Source organism: Episyrphus balteatus, chromosome 1, assembly GCF_945859705.1.
Source record: "Episyrphus balteatus chromosome 1, idEpiBalt1.1, whole genome shotgun sequence".
NCBI classification, from domain to species: domain Eukaryota; kingdom Metazoa; phylum Arthropoda; class Insecta; order Diptera; family Syrphidae; genus Episyrphus; species Episyrphus balteatus.
Genome location: NC_079134.1, coordinates 134,317,586 through 134,335,725, shown reverse-complemented (window position 1 = coordinate 134,335,725; position 18,140 = coordinate 134,317,586). Strand labels below are relative to the sequence as shown.

At 29.6% G+C, this 18,140-nt stretch overlaps 1 protein-coding gene across 5 annotated transcripts in view; it reads right to left on the bottom strand.

Annotated features, from left to right (window-relative positions):
- The window catches only part of LOC129921566 (rap guanine nucleotide exchange factor 4), a 216,638-nt gene that overhangs the window by 45,699 nt on the left and 152,799 nt on the right, over window positions 1–18,140 (bottom strand). For 3 of the 5 annotated variants that reach the window (XM_056003466.1, XM_056003464.1, XM_056003465.1), the window contains exons 5-6: window positions 17,374–17,520; window positions 3,385–3,436 (exon numbers count right to left, since the gene is read on the bottom strand). In XM_056003466.1, the coding sequence (XP_055859441.1) occupies window positions 3,385–3,436; window positions 17,374–17,520 (199 nt within the window). Of the gene's footprint in view, window positions 1–3,057; window positions 3,178–3,384; window positions 3,437–3,586; window positions 4,163–17,373; window positions 17,521–18,140 lie in introns of those variants that run through there. The other 2 variants (XM_056003467.1, XM_056003468.1) reach the window with 2 other exon arrangements.

Sequence of the window (18,140 nt, the reverse complement as noted above, 5' to 3'; positions counted from 1 at the left end):
CAAACAAACAAACCACAGCTGCTAACATGACCTATATGTCTTCAAAATTGAATGATTTTCTCGGTCATTATTAATTAATTTTCCACATTAATATTTTGGCAACATCCAAATAGCCTGGGAATACTTTAGAGTAATATATTTGCTTTTTTTTTCTTTCTATAGCCATCTATTAATTTACATTTAATTCCCTCGCATTAAAATCAATTTAATTTTTATGGAAATTCGCAATGTGAATCATCACTCATTTACGGCATCGTTTCGCCAGGGACTCCGCCGCATACTCCATTCTATGCGAACAATTCGAATAATTTATTCTAATTATTAATTTGAATTTTCATCCAAAAGGTTGGTTGCTTATGCGAACGACTTATTTTCACAGGAAATATACTCGGATTTTATATTAAAATATAGGCCACACAAATATTCAACCAACAGATTGCACTGTGTGAGAGATTAAACCACCAAGTGGATGGCGGGGGGGGACTCTTTTGAAGTTGTGAATTGGGGTTTATATATGGGAAAATTTTCAGCAATGTTCTGACGAACTGATTTAATTTTATAAACAAATACAAAGAGAATGAATTTATGATTCAGGTTATCTTTTAAGCCTTGAAAATCTATTTGAATAATTTAATAGAATAATTTAACAAACCCAGAGAGTGACATGAGAAAATAATAATAATTATTCAATTTTGAAATGATAAGTATACGCCAGAGTGAATCAGGTCGGTGTTATATTTTTGGTTTAGAAAAAAAAGTTAATAATTTAAAACAAGTAAAGTGAATATTGAAATGAACAAGTTTTAATTAATCATGTTGAAGTATCTTATCAGCAGCAGTTTACTTATGTTAAATCAAATCTTAAATGCAAATTGTTTTGTGAAAACATTAGGGCATGATGAGTGTTGATGGATAAGTTTGAAGATCTTTGATGTTATTCGATTAACAGTTCTAACATCATGTCGAAAAAATTGGTATCTAAATGTCAATAGTAAAATATGAAAAACTCTTCAGGACTTTTTACAGGCAAACGTTTGTGGACTTGTTTACTTTTAGCCCACTTGAAAATGAATTACAAACATGAGAAATGCACCATTTTATCGCAAGGTTTCTTGAGCTTTAAAATTTAAAGTACCTCCTCACAACAAATTGAAAATTTAAGCTCTTTGGTTTGGAGAAAAAATATTTATTTGTTTTCTCTTAATTTTTTTTTTAAACATACGTTTTTTATTGTGTATTATAGGGAACTGCGAAGCACTCATTCACAAGCTATATCAAAACTTAGGACACTTCAATGCTGCAATGATTGTGCCAACATACCTCCAAGTAGTTGTAACATTAAATTTCCTGCTGAAATTTACCAGTCAGCAGTGTTGCCACTGGAGAAAAATGAGTTCAAAAAAAAAAAGTCACAATTTGAAACATTTTTTAAAAATTAATATCGTCTGATATTGAATCAAAAGAATTTTTGCATGGGTTTATTTGGGCACAAAGCCAATAACATGAATCTCCAAAATTGTAGTTTTGAGAAAAACGTCTTCAAATTTTTGGAAACTCATGCAATCTTATTGAAACTCGTACCTACAACGGAAATTGATAGTTTAGGCTGCTGGGCAACAGATAGAGGACTGGGGTCGATGCAGTGAATAGAGGGACCGATAACAAGTTAAATTATCCTTTAAAGTGAAAATGTCCAATAATGCAGATTTCTTTGTGCCGACGACGATATGATAAAAAAAGAGTGTGTGTACTCACTCAGTATATTAAATAAATTTCATTTGATATTTTTATTTTATATTATTAATAAAATAACCAAACAGCGTATTTTTTGAAGTGAAAACTTCTTTAGTATCGTAGTGATTTGAAACAAGATGAAACGAAAACGCGACACGACTTCAACTTGTTATAACTTTTTTGTTTTAATAGATAGATGAATGAAATTTGTGGAGATCTGTTGACGATGACCAGTGTAGAAAGTACCGAAATTTCAGCTTGAAATTTCGACATAGTTGGCTTTAAAAAATTCTTATTTTTTTCTAGGCATGGTAGAAATATGATTCATACGTCATATAAAAGGTGAAATAGCCTTTCAGATGATATAAAATTAATATAGGTTGTCATATAAAAACATGTATTTAAAGGAGATAGAATAAAAAATAGGTAGATTTTTTCTTTTTTTTTGCAAGAAAAATTTTTTTTTTACGGTTTTACTTCTATTACGTGTGAATTGCACACATGACTTTTTTTTAACAATTTCAGCTAATGGTATTCTTAGGAATTTTGATGCTATCTCCGTACCTTAAACCAAGACAATCTGACTTCCCTGAATATAGTTATGAATTGTATATTAAGAATCTTCATATCAATTTCCGGGGCTAAATTTTTGAGAAAATTTTCATACCCACCGTCCCATAAGAAGTATAACTTCAAAAAGAACCAATTCAGTTTTGGTGTTGCCACTAAACGGTTTAGCAGACAAGATGGGGGAAATATTTGAACTATTTAGCGGGTGGCACGTACAAAAATGTCGATGAAGTTTTAAAAAGTAAAGCATGAACTTACATATATAAGCTCTGTCGGGTAAAAAAATTTTCGAGTTATATCGAATACTAGAATCCTTGATCTACAAAAATGGAAGAATCACACCAATTGACAAATAGTCCCAGACTATGAAAAAAACTTCTACACTGATCAAAAGATAATTAACTTCATCTATTGGATAAACTAAGTTGAAAAAATTACATAACTCTTAACATGGAATCGCTTTCTTATCACTTTGTACCACGATAGTAAAGATAAAGAGAAAAAATGTTCACTTTAGCAAGGCCGATTAATTCTTAAGAAAGTTTCCCAAAGACTTTATATCATAATATCATAATATTGGAAAATAAAACAAATTTTGTTAAGAATGAGCTGTTTTCAAATAAATAAATGGCACATAAAAAATTTTGTAATGTTTTTTTTTTTTTCAAATTGAAGCAATTAGGTATTCAGTTTCATTTATTTATTACAGAAGCTCTGAACATCATTAAAGTAATTGAGAATAAACACACTCACAGATTTGTGTTTCCAAATTTAATGCACTTTAAACTTTTACGATGTAAGATACACTTTGTGTTTAGATTCTGATTTTTTTTGTCAATGATATTTTTGAATTTGAAGTGCTAACCGACGACACGACTATCTACGCGAATAACTATCACAAAATAAGAGAACTATTTTTTCCTCAAAATCACTTTAAACAACGTTACTTAGTGTTAAACTACCAAAAACAAACTGTAAGAGTTTCTTCTACGAATATAAACAACTTAAATTTGTTTATGTTCCTTATAGATATTCCCACTGATAACAGTTTTTGAAGTATTTTTATTATTATTTACTTACCATTTTTCAGTTTACAGTTTGTGATTATATCATTCATCAATTCTTTGTTTTTCTGCAACGAAAAAAATAAGCAAAACAAAAGAATTACATTAGTATTTGTGCGATATTACTTGAAATTATGACAGAAGTATTAGTGGAGAAAAAAAAAAAAAAAACTATGAGAATGCAAAGATTTCAATAATAGTAAATATTCACAACTTACACTAGCGATAGTAGTTGCTCTACCGCCATGGTCGTGATCAGGTTTAAGTTTTGAAAATTTCATTAACACAACACAAGTATCAGTTTCGTTGCCATTGTAAGCAACTTGCTGAGACCATCGTTTAATGGTCGAAGATTTATCCATAAAAAATAAAATCAATAAATGCCAATCAGAATTACGTCCAAGTTGTATCGTTTACTAAACTGATTCCGGATAAAAACACCCACAACAGGGTTTATATTAATTCAGACACTAGCTAATAGCTTTCAATAAAAAAAAAAATATAAAAAAAAAAACAGCGACACGGCAAGTTTTTTTTTCCATATAGGTTTATTCAACAGTGTATGACTTCACCATGCGCGCGTTCTTGACACGTTCCCACACACAAACACCTGAACAATTATAGCCGACATGTGTTGTACTTGCTACATGTTATGGGCTTATCAATAGCTTGAAGGTGTTTGAAGTGATATGACAAGCTAAAAGCTACCTAATGATTGAATAAAGAAAAGTTATCGAGAGAGAAATGAAATCAATGACATTGAAGGAAGGTTCTCTATATTTCGAAAAACATTAACTTTTTTTCTTAGTACCTATTAAGAACACAAGCGGCGCAAGGGTAGTAAGAGCCCGAGTTAACTAAGTTATTAATTTTCATGTTGAACTCTTAGAATTAGCTTAGTGATTACTGAAATCGAAGGACTTGTTTATTTTGAATGAATTATTTAGTGAAGACTTAACTTAACTAACTAACTAACTTTTCATTGATAGCGAGAATTTAATGTATTATGTAGATTTTTTTTAAAACAGCAAATTTTTGGTTTGCAGAATTTTGAAAATGCGAAATTTTCTTATGAGAGATTTTAAAAACCCGAAATTTTTTTCCGTAATTTTTGCCCCATTCCATCACTAAAATTTAATGTATTTTTACAATAATAATTCTTTCGACTCACCAAATTTTGTCAAAAAAATTAATGTAAAGAATAAAAAATCCAAACAAACAGAGATAATTTAGCAAAATCCAAACATAGAGAGATAATATTAGCAACCTCTGATTAAAATGGAAATATATATACCTACCTAAAAATTCATTTTTATCCAGAAGTTATTAAGAAGAAGAAGAAAAAAATGTATTTAAGTAAGTTTTCTCTAACTTTAACGTTAAGGCAAATAAATGAAAATAATTTTTGAATTTTTTTTTTTGTTTAAAAAATTCAAATGTTAGTTTTAAGCTAAGGTCTATCTATTTTATTGAAAATTTTTTTTTTGAAAATCATTATTAACGGTACTTGCCATAGAACGGTTTTTGCAAATCCGATTATCTCCGCAACTGCTTATTCGATTTCAAAAATCAAATTTTCGAAAACGGGAACATTGAGTTTTTTTGAAACTTTGTTTTTAGATGTTGATAAGTGATTTCTACAAAATGGCATACCAATTTTATTTTAAAACTTTTTTTCCAAAAAATTATTTATAAAAAATTAGTTTTTTTGAAAAACGGCTCTAACGATTTTGAAATTTTTTTCTAAAAATGCATCTTAATATATCAATCAAAACTGCATACTTGTTTTGGAGGGTAATTTGATTTCAGATTTTATTTTATTTTTTTTCCTTTTCTATATAAAAAGTCTTAAAAATGCAACTTTAACTCTAAGAGCAAGTTCGTGCGACCCAGTCGTGCATTTTATTTAATTTAAAAACGGTAAGTTTTCGACAAAAATTATGTTCTAAAAATTGTAGCTCAGATTATTTTACAAAAAAAAAGAGTGTGTGTACACATGTACACTCGACTGAAGTTATACTTCTCATTCAGTTTATAAATGAATTTCATTTGATTTTTTTAATTTCTATTATTAAATTAATTAATCCACACTTCGTTTTTTACATTTTTATCAAGTGAACAATAAATTAATTCTTTCATCCTCCTTGCGTCCATGTAGTTTTCAATTTATTCTGTGAAATTTACTCATGTTGTGCGGTTCAGAACGTACGGTATATGGTTAACGAAAGTAAATAAAGTGAGCTGAGCTGATGGTTGAGCTGAGCTGATGGTTGAGCTGAGCTGTTGGGTGAGCTAAGGTAAAGTGAGCTGAGCTGAGCTGTGATGGGTGAGAGGATACATTGATTTTTATTTGGAAAGTATAATGAAATATGAAGATATTTTAAACTTTTATATAACATCACAGCTTAAGATGTTTGGTTCTAGTTATTAATGGAATTATTTTAACACATAGATATTTTTATAAATAAGACAGATAATTTTTCGTGATCTTTTCTCTTGGTGTTTTTGATAGTAAATATATTTCTATTTTTTTTAGTAAAATATTTCTTTTTTTATCATAAAAAAAATTCCGGTACAATCCGGTTTTTCGACTTTTTTCAAAATTCCGAGAAAATCGCGTTTGAAAGTTGGGGTAAATTTTTTTTTCGAAAAATCCCCGAATCTTTAAACGCTCCTGGAAGCTAAACCACTTTAGAGCAATTTTTGGGAGTGATGCCAAATGATAGCTTGTGTCATGGGCCTACGCTTTGCACATTATCAGATTTTTAAAAAATCGCCTTCCATGTTAAACCACCACATCATGCCTTTTTTTCAGAATCGCGCCTATTTTTTTTTACTTTTAAGTTCTCCCGGTTTGAGAATGCGTGGACCTACAGGAATGGGAGTTGTACCCAAATGTAGGTTAGAGTCCCCGCTATATTTTGGCATCAAAAATTTTATTTTCATTTTCTTCAAAATTCCGCGATATAGGCGTTGGAACGCTTTGATCTAGAAACAGGGGAGTGGTGCCATATGAAAGCTTATATTCTCAGCTAGCCGATAGTGGTATAATCCGGTTTTTCGATTTTTTTCAAAATTCCGAGAAAATCGCGTTTGAAAGTTGGGGTAAATTTTTTTTCGAAAAATCCCCGAATCTTTGAACGGTCCTGGAAACTAAACCGCTTGAGAGCAATTTTTGGGAGTGATGCCAAATTATAGCTTGTGTCATGGGCCTACGCTTTGCACATTGTCAGATTTTTAAAAAATCGCCTTCCATGTTAAACCGCCACATCATGCCTATTTTTTCAGAATCGTGCCTATTTTTTTTTTTTTACTTTTAAGTTCTCCCGGTTTGAGAGCGCGTGGACCTACAGGGATGGGAATTGTACCCAAATGTAGGTTAAAGTCCCCGCTACCTTTTGGCATCAAAAATTTTATTTTCATTTTCTTCAAAATTCCGCGTTCGAACGCTTTGATCTAGAGACAGGGGAGTGGTGCCATATGAAAGCTTATATTCTCAGCTAGCCGATAGTGGTATAATCCGGTTTTTCGATTTTTTTCAAATTTCCGAGAAAATCGCGTTTGAAAGTTGGGGTAAAATTTTTTTTCGAAAAATCCCCGAATCTTTGAACGGTCCTGGAAGCTAAACCGCTTGAGAGCAATTTTTGGGAGTGATGCCAAATTATAGCTTGTGTCATGGGCCTACGCTTTGCACATTGTCAGATTTTTAAAAAATCGCCTTCCATGTTAAACCGCCACATCATGCCTATTTTTTCAGAATCGTGCCTATTTTTTTTTTTTACTTTTAAGTACTCCCGGTTTGAGAGCGCGTGGACCTACAGGGATGGGAATTAAACCCAAATGTAGGTTAAAGTCCCCGCTACCTTTTGGCATCAAAAAATTTTATTTTCATTTTCTTCAAAATTCCGCGTTGGAACGCTTTGATCTAGAGACAGGGGAGTGGTGCCATATGAAAGCTTATATTCTCAGCTAGCCGATAGTGGTATAATCCGGTTTTTCGATTTTTTTCAAAATTCCGAGAAAATCGCGTTTGAAAGTTGGGGTAAATTTTTTTTCGAAAAATCCCCGAATCTTTGAACGGTCCTGGAAACTAAACCGCTTGAGAGCAATTTTTGGGAGTGATGCCAAATTATAGCTTGTGTCATGGGCCTACGCTTTGCACATTGTCAGATTTTTAAAAAATCGCCTTCCATGTTAAACCGCCACATCATGCCTATTTTTTCAGAATCGTGCCTATTTTTTTTTTTTACTTTTAAGTTCTCCCGGTTTGAGAGCGCGTGGACCTACAGGGATGGGAATTGTACCTAAATGTAGGTTAAAGTCCCCGCTACCTTTTGGCATCAAAAAATTTTATTTTCATTTTCTTCAAAATTCCGCGTTCGAACGCTTTGATCTAGAGACAGGGGAGTGGTGCCATATGAAAGCTTATATTCTCAGCTAGCCGATAGTGGTATAATCCGGTTTTTCGATTTTTTTCAAATTTCCGAGAAAATCGCGTTTGAAAGTTGGGGTAAAATTTTTTTTCGAAAAATCCCCGAATCTTTGAACGGTCCTGGAAGCTAAACCGCTTGAGAGCAATTTTTGGGAGTGATATCCAATGATAGCTTGTGTCATGGGCCTACGCTTTGCACATTCTCAGATTTTTAAAAAATCATCTTCCATGTTAAACCGCCACATCATACCTATTTTTTCAGAATCGGGCTTAACTTTTTTTTTACCTTTAAGTTCACCCGGTTTGAGAACGCGTGCACCTACAGGGATGGGAGTTGTACCCAAATGTAGGTTAGAGTCCTCGCTACCTTTTGGCATCAAAAAATTTTTTTTCATTTTTTTCAAAATTCCGAGATATAGGCGTTGGAAGTTGGGGCGCTCACTTTCAGCTCAGCTCACTTTCAGCTCAGCTCAAATGAGCTAAGCTATGGTACCTAGCTCAAATTTGAGCTGAGCTGTGAGCTGAGCTGAAATGTGAGCTTTTTGCAACCCTGGCAACTTGCCACATGTAAATTACCACATGCAACTTGCCACACGCAACTTGCCACATGCAACTTGCCACACGCAACTTGCCACATACAACTTGCCACATGCAACTTGCCACATACGACTTGCCACATGCAACTTGCCACATGAAACATGTAACTTGCAACGTGTTGTGTGTTTTATGTTTGCCGTACTGCGGCGTACTGCATTTTTAAATACTAAAGTACTGCCTACTCTAAAGGTGAAACGACAGCCCTGCTACCCAGGGTGATCGCGTCATAATCCCTTTGACATTCTTGTCAAAAAGTAAATTTTCATACCCACCCTCCCATAAGAAGTATAACTTCAAAAAATGGCATTCAAAGTTTGCTTGTATCACGCACCCTTTAGAAATTACATCACTTCAAACTCGGATATGTTTTTCTTGATATTTTAATATTTGTTATTTTAATCAAAATTTTTTTTGTAAAATAGCCTCTGTTACAATTTTGTAGAACATATTTTTTGTCTAAAACCTCCCTTTTTTAAAATAAAAAATATTGTGCCTTTGACCCCTTATAATCGGACTAGCGGACAAAGGAAACTTCAGGACTTTTCATAGATTGTAAACAACCCTAACACCAAGCTGTATACCAAAAATCAGCCTGTTACAAATTTTTTCCTTTCTTTGACAATTTTTCGTCTATTCTTACTGGACGAACTTTATTTTTTTATTTTCACTATCACCTTATTATTTGACACCAAATTTAAATTCAGACCTTATGAAATAAATAATACACAAGTCGACTTTCTGACTGTAATATAACCTCTAAAATATTGTAATTTCTATTCATTTATTGCTGAATCTAACCGTTTTTAACACGAAACGATTAAATCCTTTTTAGCGACTTTTTTATATCAATGAACTTCATTAGAGATACCTAGAGAAATAGACACACAAAAATCTGAGCCGATTGGAAGTTTAAAAGAAAGTAACTTTCTGAAGAGACAAAAGTTAAAGTTATTTTTGTTTTATAAATGTAAATACAAAAATTGCTTAACTTGTCAACTTTTTCGGTCAGTTAAGTTGATTATCACTTTTAATTTTTAAAGAAAACTTTTCCTAGACTATGAGAAAAGTTAGCAAAACTCAATTAATGTACTATACAATACCACGTGTAGGTACAGCATTCAAATCGGTTTGATGGACTATTAGAGTCTCACCTTGAAGTCTAAAAGGGAACAAATCTCAATTTCTCACAACAAATTTTTAAAAACACAAATGATTAACTTTCATAAATTCCGCGTTGTTGAAAATTTAATTTTGCTTTTTTTTTCAATCAATAAACAAAAAAGATTACTCATACACCACAGTGTACCTTTTTTTAATTTTCAATCATATTTCTTTTATGTTATCTTTTTGTACACAGATATGCTCTTTAAGTATTTTTCAACTTGTTTAAATTCAACCTCAAGTCCACTACTGACTGATAATAACATTAACCGATAAAAATTCTCTCATTTAACACAAATGGCTCTAGAATCAACACCGTAACCACTGCTATCAGAAATAGGTGCAAAGTGTTTTTTTAATTGAGATCTTCGATAAAAAATCGCTTTAAAACAAAAATGAAAAAAAAAAACAGAAAACAAGTAATTTAAATAGATAAACACCCCTGAGAGGGAAAGATCTAAAGATACTAAGATGGCTCGTTAGGAGAGAATGTAAGTCCACGGCGACGATGTGCCTTTTAGAATGTTGATATACATTCATATTTTTGTTCAGATCATTACTGTTTATGCAAATGGCTTTTCGCTTCAGTCTGTCGCATGTTACTTAATCTTATCTCTCGTAATCAAGAGTGTAAGTGAGCAGCGAGTTATCGACTTAAACAAAATAAATGACCATGAAATTGTGAAAATTACATTGGGAAATCCCCTCAAGACAAGCCCAATAACAAAAAAAAAAATGATATTGATTTTCTGGGGCGGTCACAAATTAAAGTGTTGTAATGTTTTTATGAAGAATATTTTGTAAACAAACATGTAGGTATAATTTATTTTTATATCGTTTTGTAAATTATTTATTTCTCACGTATACGAATTTTTAACCTCATTTTCTAGTCCATGTTCATAATAACTGCCATATAAATAAAAAGCCATAGTTTCCACAATGTTATTTTGGTAAAACAATTGCGGATAGCATTTTCCATGTCCTGCTTTATGAATTAATAATGTCAAAAACATTGTTAACTCCGCAGAGTCCACATTTGCAATTACCCACCGCTTAAATGTCATTTTTAGCTCAAGTTCTCTCCTGTGCGAACAAAACATTTTGCGGTTTTCTCATTAGAAACTCTGTCTGTCTGTTATGAAATATTTTTTGGTCGCGAACAGGCGGTTTTGTAAATACACAATTTGCAAAAAGCCGATTTGAATAGAGGTATAAATTTTCTACCAAATACCATCTATAGAATAAAACAAGGTAGATACATCTTTTGAATTTATGTGCAGACAGAGGGAACAAAAAAAGTGTAAACCTTGACGTTAAATGACAAATTAAGGGATAAATTAGGTAGCTCATGTTGGTGACAGGTTTATCTGGCCTACCACCTTAACCATAAATAATAATAGAATGACATATATGGTTTTAGCTTGTAAGTGGAGTGCGGAGAGTTTTGTTTTTGTGGCTTTTGTTTAGGGGAATTTATGTGGTCAATTCATGGTGACTTTTGAAATTTCAACAAACAATTGGTGTGAGCATTGGAATACGGAATTATTATTGTTATTATTTATTTTATAGGTCTACATGTTTACTGTTGGGTTGTTTTAAGTGCACTTTTGATTTTTTTTAATAAAAAAAATGAGTTTTATTTTCTTAGAGATAAAATATCTTTAATTTTATATGATTTGAAACTCTTTAAAACTTCAAGACTTTAAGAAAAAATTTCAGTAATTTTAAATTAAATTCAATGTGGAATAGGAAAGGAAGAACATAAAATTATATTTCATTATAACTTATGGTTTCTATTGGCGACAAAAAATTATTTAAAAGCACACGTTTGAAGATGCAACATTTTTTCAATATTTTTATATTAGTTGGTGTCTGTGTGTTGGTAACTGTAACCATTGAAAGCCACTTTTCATTTCAGAAAAAGTATCTGATGTGGGATATCTACCTGGAAAAGGATATTACAAAATATTTGCTGTACAATATAGTGACCGCAGGTGAAAAGGAAGATTTTTTGAATGACAAAATTAAGACCTAATTTAAAAAAAAATAAATTGCATGACTGATTACGTACGTACTTGCTCTTATGATAAAAGTTACTCTTAAGTCAAAGTTTTTTACCGAAAAAAAAAAAAAAATTATAAAAAATTTAAATTTTGTTATTTTTGATAAATTTTGTAAGTTTAATGTAAAAATAAATAAAATCTGGTTTTAATTAATTAAACACCGATTTAAATGACCTTTTAGAAAATTTTTAGAAAAAAAATTTTTGTTTAAAAAAAAATTATTTTTTATATAGGTATACAAATTTTCTAACATTTTTAAAAATAAAGTTAGTATGCGATTTTTAAGAAAATATTATTCAACACATAAAAGCGAAGTTTCGATAAAATTCATCAACCCGTTTTCAAAAAATCGATTTTTCAAAAAAAAAAGTTAACTTTTCTATTTTCGTTGTATGGCAGGTACCGTTAGTTTTGGTCTAAAAAAAAATTTAAATTTGTCCTCTAGGGAATCACTCAAAACTGTTGCCGGACATTCTCCACCATCGTAATGTCATGTAAAATTGTTGTCTCGAGTTCGATTTTTTTTTCCGAATCCAAAATAGTCTTAAAAAGTAAATATTTTATAAGTAAATAATATCTGATGAAATTCGTGCCACTGAAGGCAACAAATCGCTTTACAGGTATTTTTTTACTCTAAGTACATCATTTTGTTAATAAATTACTCTTTATGCAAATAAAATTCACAATAGTAAAAAACAAATTTCGTGCTCTTCCTAACTTTGTTCTTTCATTTCGAAACAAAATTTATACTTTTGCAAATCAAATTCATCTTCTGAAAATAAAATGCTTGGCCTCATAAGTTAATTCTCTTATTGTTTTACTTTCTACAAGCCAAAAGATTTTTATAGGTGACCAATTTTAAAGAAGTCAGTTTTCTTAAATGACAAACCCTTAAACATTTTTTTTTGGTTTTCATTTATTAATAGAGCTTGTAGAGAACTTTTGTTTTGAGTCTCACTGGATGGGTGAATTTTTTTAAATGTTTTTTTTCTTTTTTGAAATCTGAAAAATGTATAGGCACTATAATTTTTCTATCTAATATGAATGCATAGGCCTTATGGCTTTGAATTCATTTCTTTAACTTAAAACTTGTTACGAGACTTTGATCCAAAGACTAAATCCGAAAAATTTTAAGTTTTTTTTTTTTTTTTGAAAAATCAAATTTTCGAAAATGGAACATGCATTTTTTTTATACAAAATTTTATACCATTTTTCTTTACTTTTTTTGAAAAATTTTTATGAAAGAAAAAGGTTTTTTAAAGTTCAGCTTTAACGATTTTGATTTTTTTTCCTGAAAATTCATCTTAATAAAAGAAATGAAATTTCGTACCAATTTTAGAGCTGAAATTCATAAAATAGGTATGTATGCTGTTTTTTTTTTAATTTTTTGAAAAAAAATTTTAACACATTTTTACAACTTGAACTCTAATAGCAAGTTTGTGTAACTCAGTCTGCAGTTTATTTCGTCTAGCTTTCTGAACTAAATCACTCATATTCATGCTCACAAAATTGAATAAATAAACCTTTAACTGCAGAAGTGTCTTAATTTTTCAAAATTTCCTTTTTTTTTCATAGTTATAGAATTAAAATGTTTGATTACACACCCAGTGAATAAATAAATGAATATCAACATAGACAATTCCAATGAATAGTTTTTCTATAACAACAGTGGTTAGTAGAGTTTTCCAAACCACATTTCAAAAACAGTCATGCTCTGTCTTAGCAAAACTATAATTAAATTCAAATAAATAATGAATATTGAAATTTGTTTGACATTAGGAAACCAACTTATGAAATTTGTTATTGAATGAAATGCCAAATGGGTTGATACATGAAATTTTGTTTTAATATAAATTAAATTGCTTGAAATTTAACCACTTAACATCAAAATAAAATATTACTTAAATAGTTAAAATATTACCTTTCGGTACCACTTACATATATGTATATGATTAAACACAAATTTAATTGAAAACTTTTTTGACGAATGAATGTCAAAATGTCTACTGAGTAATAACTATTTTCGTCTACTATATTTCTATTTATAAAAAATGTCTACACATATGTATCGATTTAAAATTCATTTTTTCTTTTCAAAGTCTCAGCCACCTTTTATACAATAAAATTAAATTAATAAAAAAAAAACTTTTACAGCATTTTATTTTTGTCTAAAACCTACCGTTTTTAAAATAAAAAATGCTGTGACCTTAGATCCCTTATAATTGGACTAGCGGACAGAGGAAACTTCAGGACTTTTCACAGATTGTTAATAACCCTAATACATAGCTGTATACCAAAAATCAGCCTGTTACAAATGTTTTCCTTGAAAAAATCTATTTTTCCTGGGCTATTACTACTTTTCAAAATATTGTGACTTTACTGAAGTTTTTCTTTTTTGGCAGAATTGTTTATGGTTATGTAAAAAAAAAAAATATTTAATGCAACTGAAAAGTATTTGCATTGAAAATAAAGTTTTTTATGTTGCAAATAAAAATATTTTGCATTAAAGAAAAAAAAAAATATTGCAAATAAAAATTTTTTGCCAAAAGAAAAAAGATGTTCAATGACACAGGAAAAATTTGTATGAGAGGAAAAACTATTACTTAGGAATTAAAACCCAAAAACATATGTATAAAACTTGCATTCATCTAAGCAGGAAAAACCTGAGAACAGGGTTCCTCAAAGGTCACTGTAAATTGAGAAAACACCTCAAAAACCTTGGCGATGCATTTTGTTATAGATAAGATAAAATTGAATTAAATTGTAAGTAATTTGCAAAAACAATTAAACTTCAATTAAAGAAGTTCTAACTTCTCTAAAGAAATTGGTTTCGAGGAAAGCTCTATAGAAAGCTGTTTGAAGCTATAATCTATGAGATTTAATTTTGTCTATTGTCAACAAAAAATTTCTTAGAGTAAATTAATTTAAAGGTAATTTCATTCAATTAACAAAAACTTTGGATCAAATCAAAAGATTCCTAGAGTAAAAAATAAAAGAAAGTCATTCGACTTTTTGACAAAATTAATTTGCATATACAATTATTTCTGATAGAAAGATGTGTAATTCAATTAACTTGAAAGTCACATTTGTGATTCAAAAAGTATCTATTCCTAAAAATCAAACAAATCTACAAACAAGAGAAGAAACTATAAGCCCAAATAGTATCTATCTCAATAGACTTTGTTTTCATTGTTATGTCAGCATAAAATTGAAAACACAAACAAAAAAAAATAGCAAGAAAACAAAAAAACAGGAGAGGCATCAGACATAATATCCTTCTTTCAAAGAAGAATAGAAAACACATTCTCAAATGCAAAAGAAGTCCTGAATAAATTTATTCATCAGAAAAAAAAAATTGAAGAAAAAACTCTCCACGATTACCATTTTCAAATGCTTAAAAACAAATGTTTCATTTTACAAGAAAAACGAAAACATTTTGAAAAAATCCAAACCAAGACACGCCACAACCACTTAAAGTCTTTTTACTTCAGGTGGGTGAAAGCTATATAAAATGGTTTTTGAAAGGATGGTTAACTTGAATTTACCTTCTTTTGTTTTGATGAAGATAAATAGCTTTTTCTATTTTAATCTTCTGTTTAAAAATTTAACTTCCAGTGGCATGAGTATGGGGATTAATTTCACAAAACAGATGGTATTTTATTTCAACTTCAATTTTAAAGGTCATAGAAAGATTTAAAAAGATTAAAATTGAGTGGAAATGAAATAGATAGAGGTTATTTATGGTTTCATCAAATTGAATCTTTTTGGGGTTCATTTTGTTAGATAAAAATCAAAGGTTTTCAAATGGATTAGATCAAAGGATTGTTGCAGGGAAATTAGATTGATACAAAAAATGAAATTAAGGAAAAATTTGACTTTAAAAGGTTTAACAAGAAAAATTTAACAACATTGGAGGAGTTTTTGCAAATTATAAAAAATTACAAATCTAAATTTTTCAGATTTTTGAAAAAATTTTCTTTTTCTCTTGCTAAAAAAATGAATTTTAAAAAATATCCTTCAAATTCATTGATTGAGACATCAAAAGAAGGGTCTCTTAAAGCTCTTTTAAAATGTGAAAGCCAAAATTTTCTTTGAGGTCTAATTACTGAGTTATCTGAATCGATATTTTTGTTTTTCCTCTCTTTTTTTACTCGTATTATATTTGGAAGCAGATATCTTTGGACCAAAGTGTTGGAACAAGTTTTGGTTTTTAGATTTGAGTTCATAGTGAGGAGGCATAATGTATTTAGGTACAAAAATTAGGAATCTATTTTTTTTCCAATGTTTCACAAGGGCAAATTTTTCAAATTTTCAGAGGACAAAAGTTGAAAAATATATTAGCAGCATAAGGGTGGTGGAAAAATTTTAAAAAAATGGTATATGAAAGGGGAAAAAATAAATTGCCCACAAACAAATTTGTGGAAAGGGGATGAGTGGGCGAAAAATTGGGGTGGGTGTCAAAAATCGTGATTTTTTTACGATTTCTGTGAAGAGTAGACCTCCTATAGAAAAAAAATTAAATGCAAAAGTTGTAGATATTAAAAATGTCTACAACTTTTATTCAAACCATTTTTTTAATGTAACCCCAAAAATATTAAGAAAAATGCAAAAATACAATTTTTTGGTTTCTTATTTTTATCTTTTACAAAAATGTTTGGATTTTAACAAAACTAACAAAACCTGGTTAAGAACTACTTTGTTATGATTTTTACCAATTAAAAAATTTTTTTTTTTGGAAAAGTTAATTTTTATATTTTGACGAATTTAATTTGAAAAATAGCCTATTTTTCAATCATAAAAGTTACCGAAAAAATTTTTGATTTTTGAAAAGTTTGGAATGCAGTTATTTAAATAAAACCTTTTATTTAAGATTATGAAGAAAAACTATACTTTTTTTTTAGAAAAATTGAAAAAAAATAAAGATTTTTAAGATCGATTTTTCCGTAAATGACAGTACCTAATATTGGCGAGAAATATTTTTCCATAGAAACCAAATTATACTTTTCTAATGGCCTTTGACCTTGTTAATTGCAATTTAGAATAAGAATGTCTCTAACGTGCAAAATTTGTTTTAGATATCGAATTTTGAACTTCAAAAACACTATTTTTGTGATGTTTTGGCATGGTAACATCTCAAAAACGTGATGTAATAGAATTTTTTTGACTTTAAGTTAACTTTGAAGGATTTTGTCCTTGTCCGACACTTTAATTACGCTGGACAATACATCGATCCATCACAAACAGTCGAGTTCTTAAGCTGACTGTTTCATGACTTTTGGGAAAGTTTTAATGAGGTCTCAACTTAAATTATGAGTGATATTATATTTTTTTTTTGTTATTTCAACATTTCATTTATGTCTCTCGAAAAAAACATCTCACACAAAAAAAAAAGATAAAAATATGAAAGGCAAACACAAAAGTGTAAACAAACAATCAACAAAAATTTGTCTCATGTAACGCTGGATCTCGTTTAAATAAATTAAGGCAACCCAACTTTTATTCACTTCCCATGCGATGCACACAGCCTCATTAGTAGAATTTTACTTCTCAGACAAATCAAACAAGAGTAAAACATCATCATCAAAAAAAAGTCAAACATGAAATCGTATACTTAATTAAACTCCAGGGTACAATCACACACATCCTCTCTAAAAGTGTAAATTATATTATTTTTTTTCTTATTTTCAAATGAAATCTACGAAAAAAAAAACTTACATCCATTATTATTATTATATACATTTGAAAAACATACCTCCCAAATTAGGCGAAAATCTTGTTGTTCCACACGCAGCAGTTCGCAAGTTGTTTTCGTAACGACCGTACTATCTCTTGGTAGATCGTGCAAAATCGATTCGCCAAATGTGGCTCCAACGCCAAGATTACATAATGTTACTGGTGCCTAAAATGATAAGAGACACAAATGAAAATAGGAATTAAAGGAAATTATTACTATTAAAATGGTGTTTATACTATTATTATTTTGTAAGATAAAAGCTTTATAAGGATGTTTAACACTTAGACTGGATTAACACGGAATAAAATGGGTGGTTTAACAACCCGCACTTTTTTGTCTTTTTAAAATACGGTCATTAGGGAAATATAAAAAGATAAGGAATACAAGAATGTAGTTTTTTTCTATTTAAAAAAGCTTTCACTTACATTTATATAGAAAACCGTTTTAGAGTTGAATGATCTTTGCATATTGAATAATATAGAAATACATTTAGTTCGTCCGTAAAAAAAGAATTATTTTGAAATTAGTACTAAACATTTTTTTTTTAAAACAAATTTAAGGAAAAAAATCGAATCGCATTAAAATATTTACCAATTTAATATTTAACTTATTAAAAGAAAATTTAACGTTTTTTTATGCGTTACGTTCAACAATATTATAAAACATATATATTGTTATCTAGGATTTAAAAAACACAGTATAATAAAATATGGGACTTTGAAACGATGTTTAAAGACTTTTTAATTGATTTTAGAAAACGCTCAACGGATTCAATTAATCTTAAA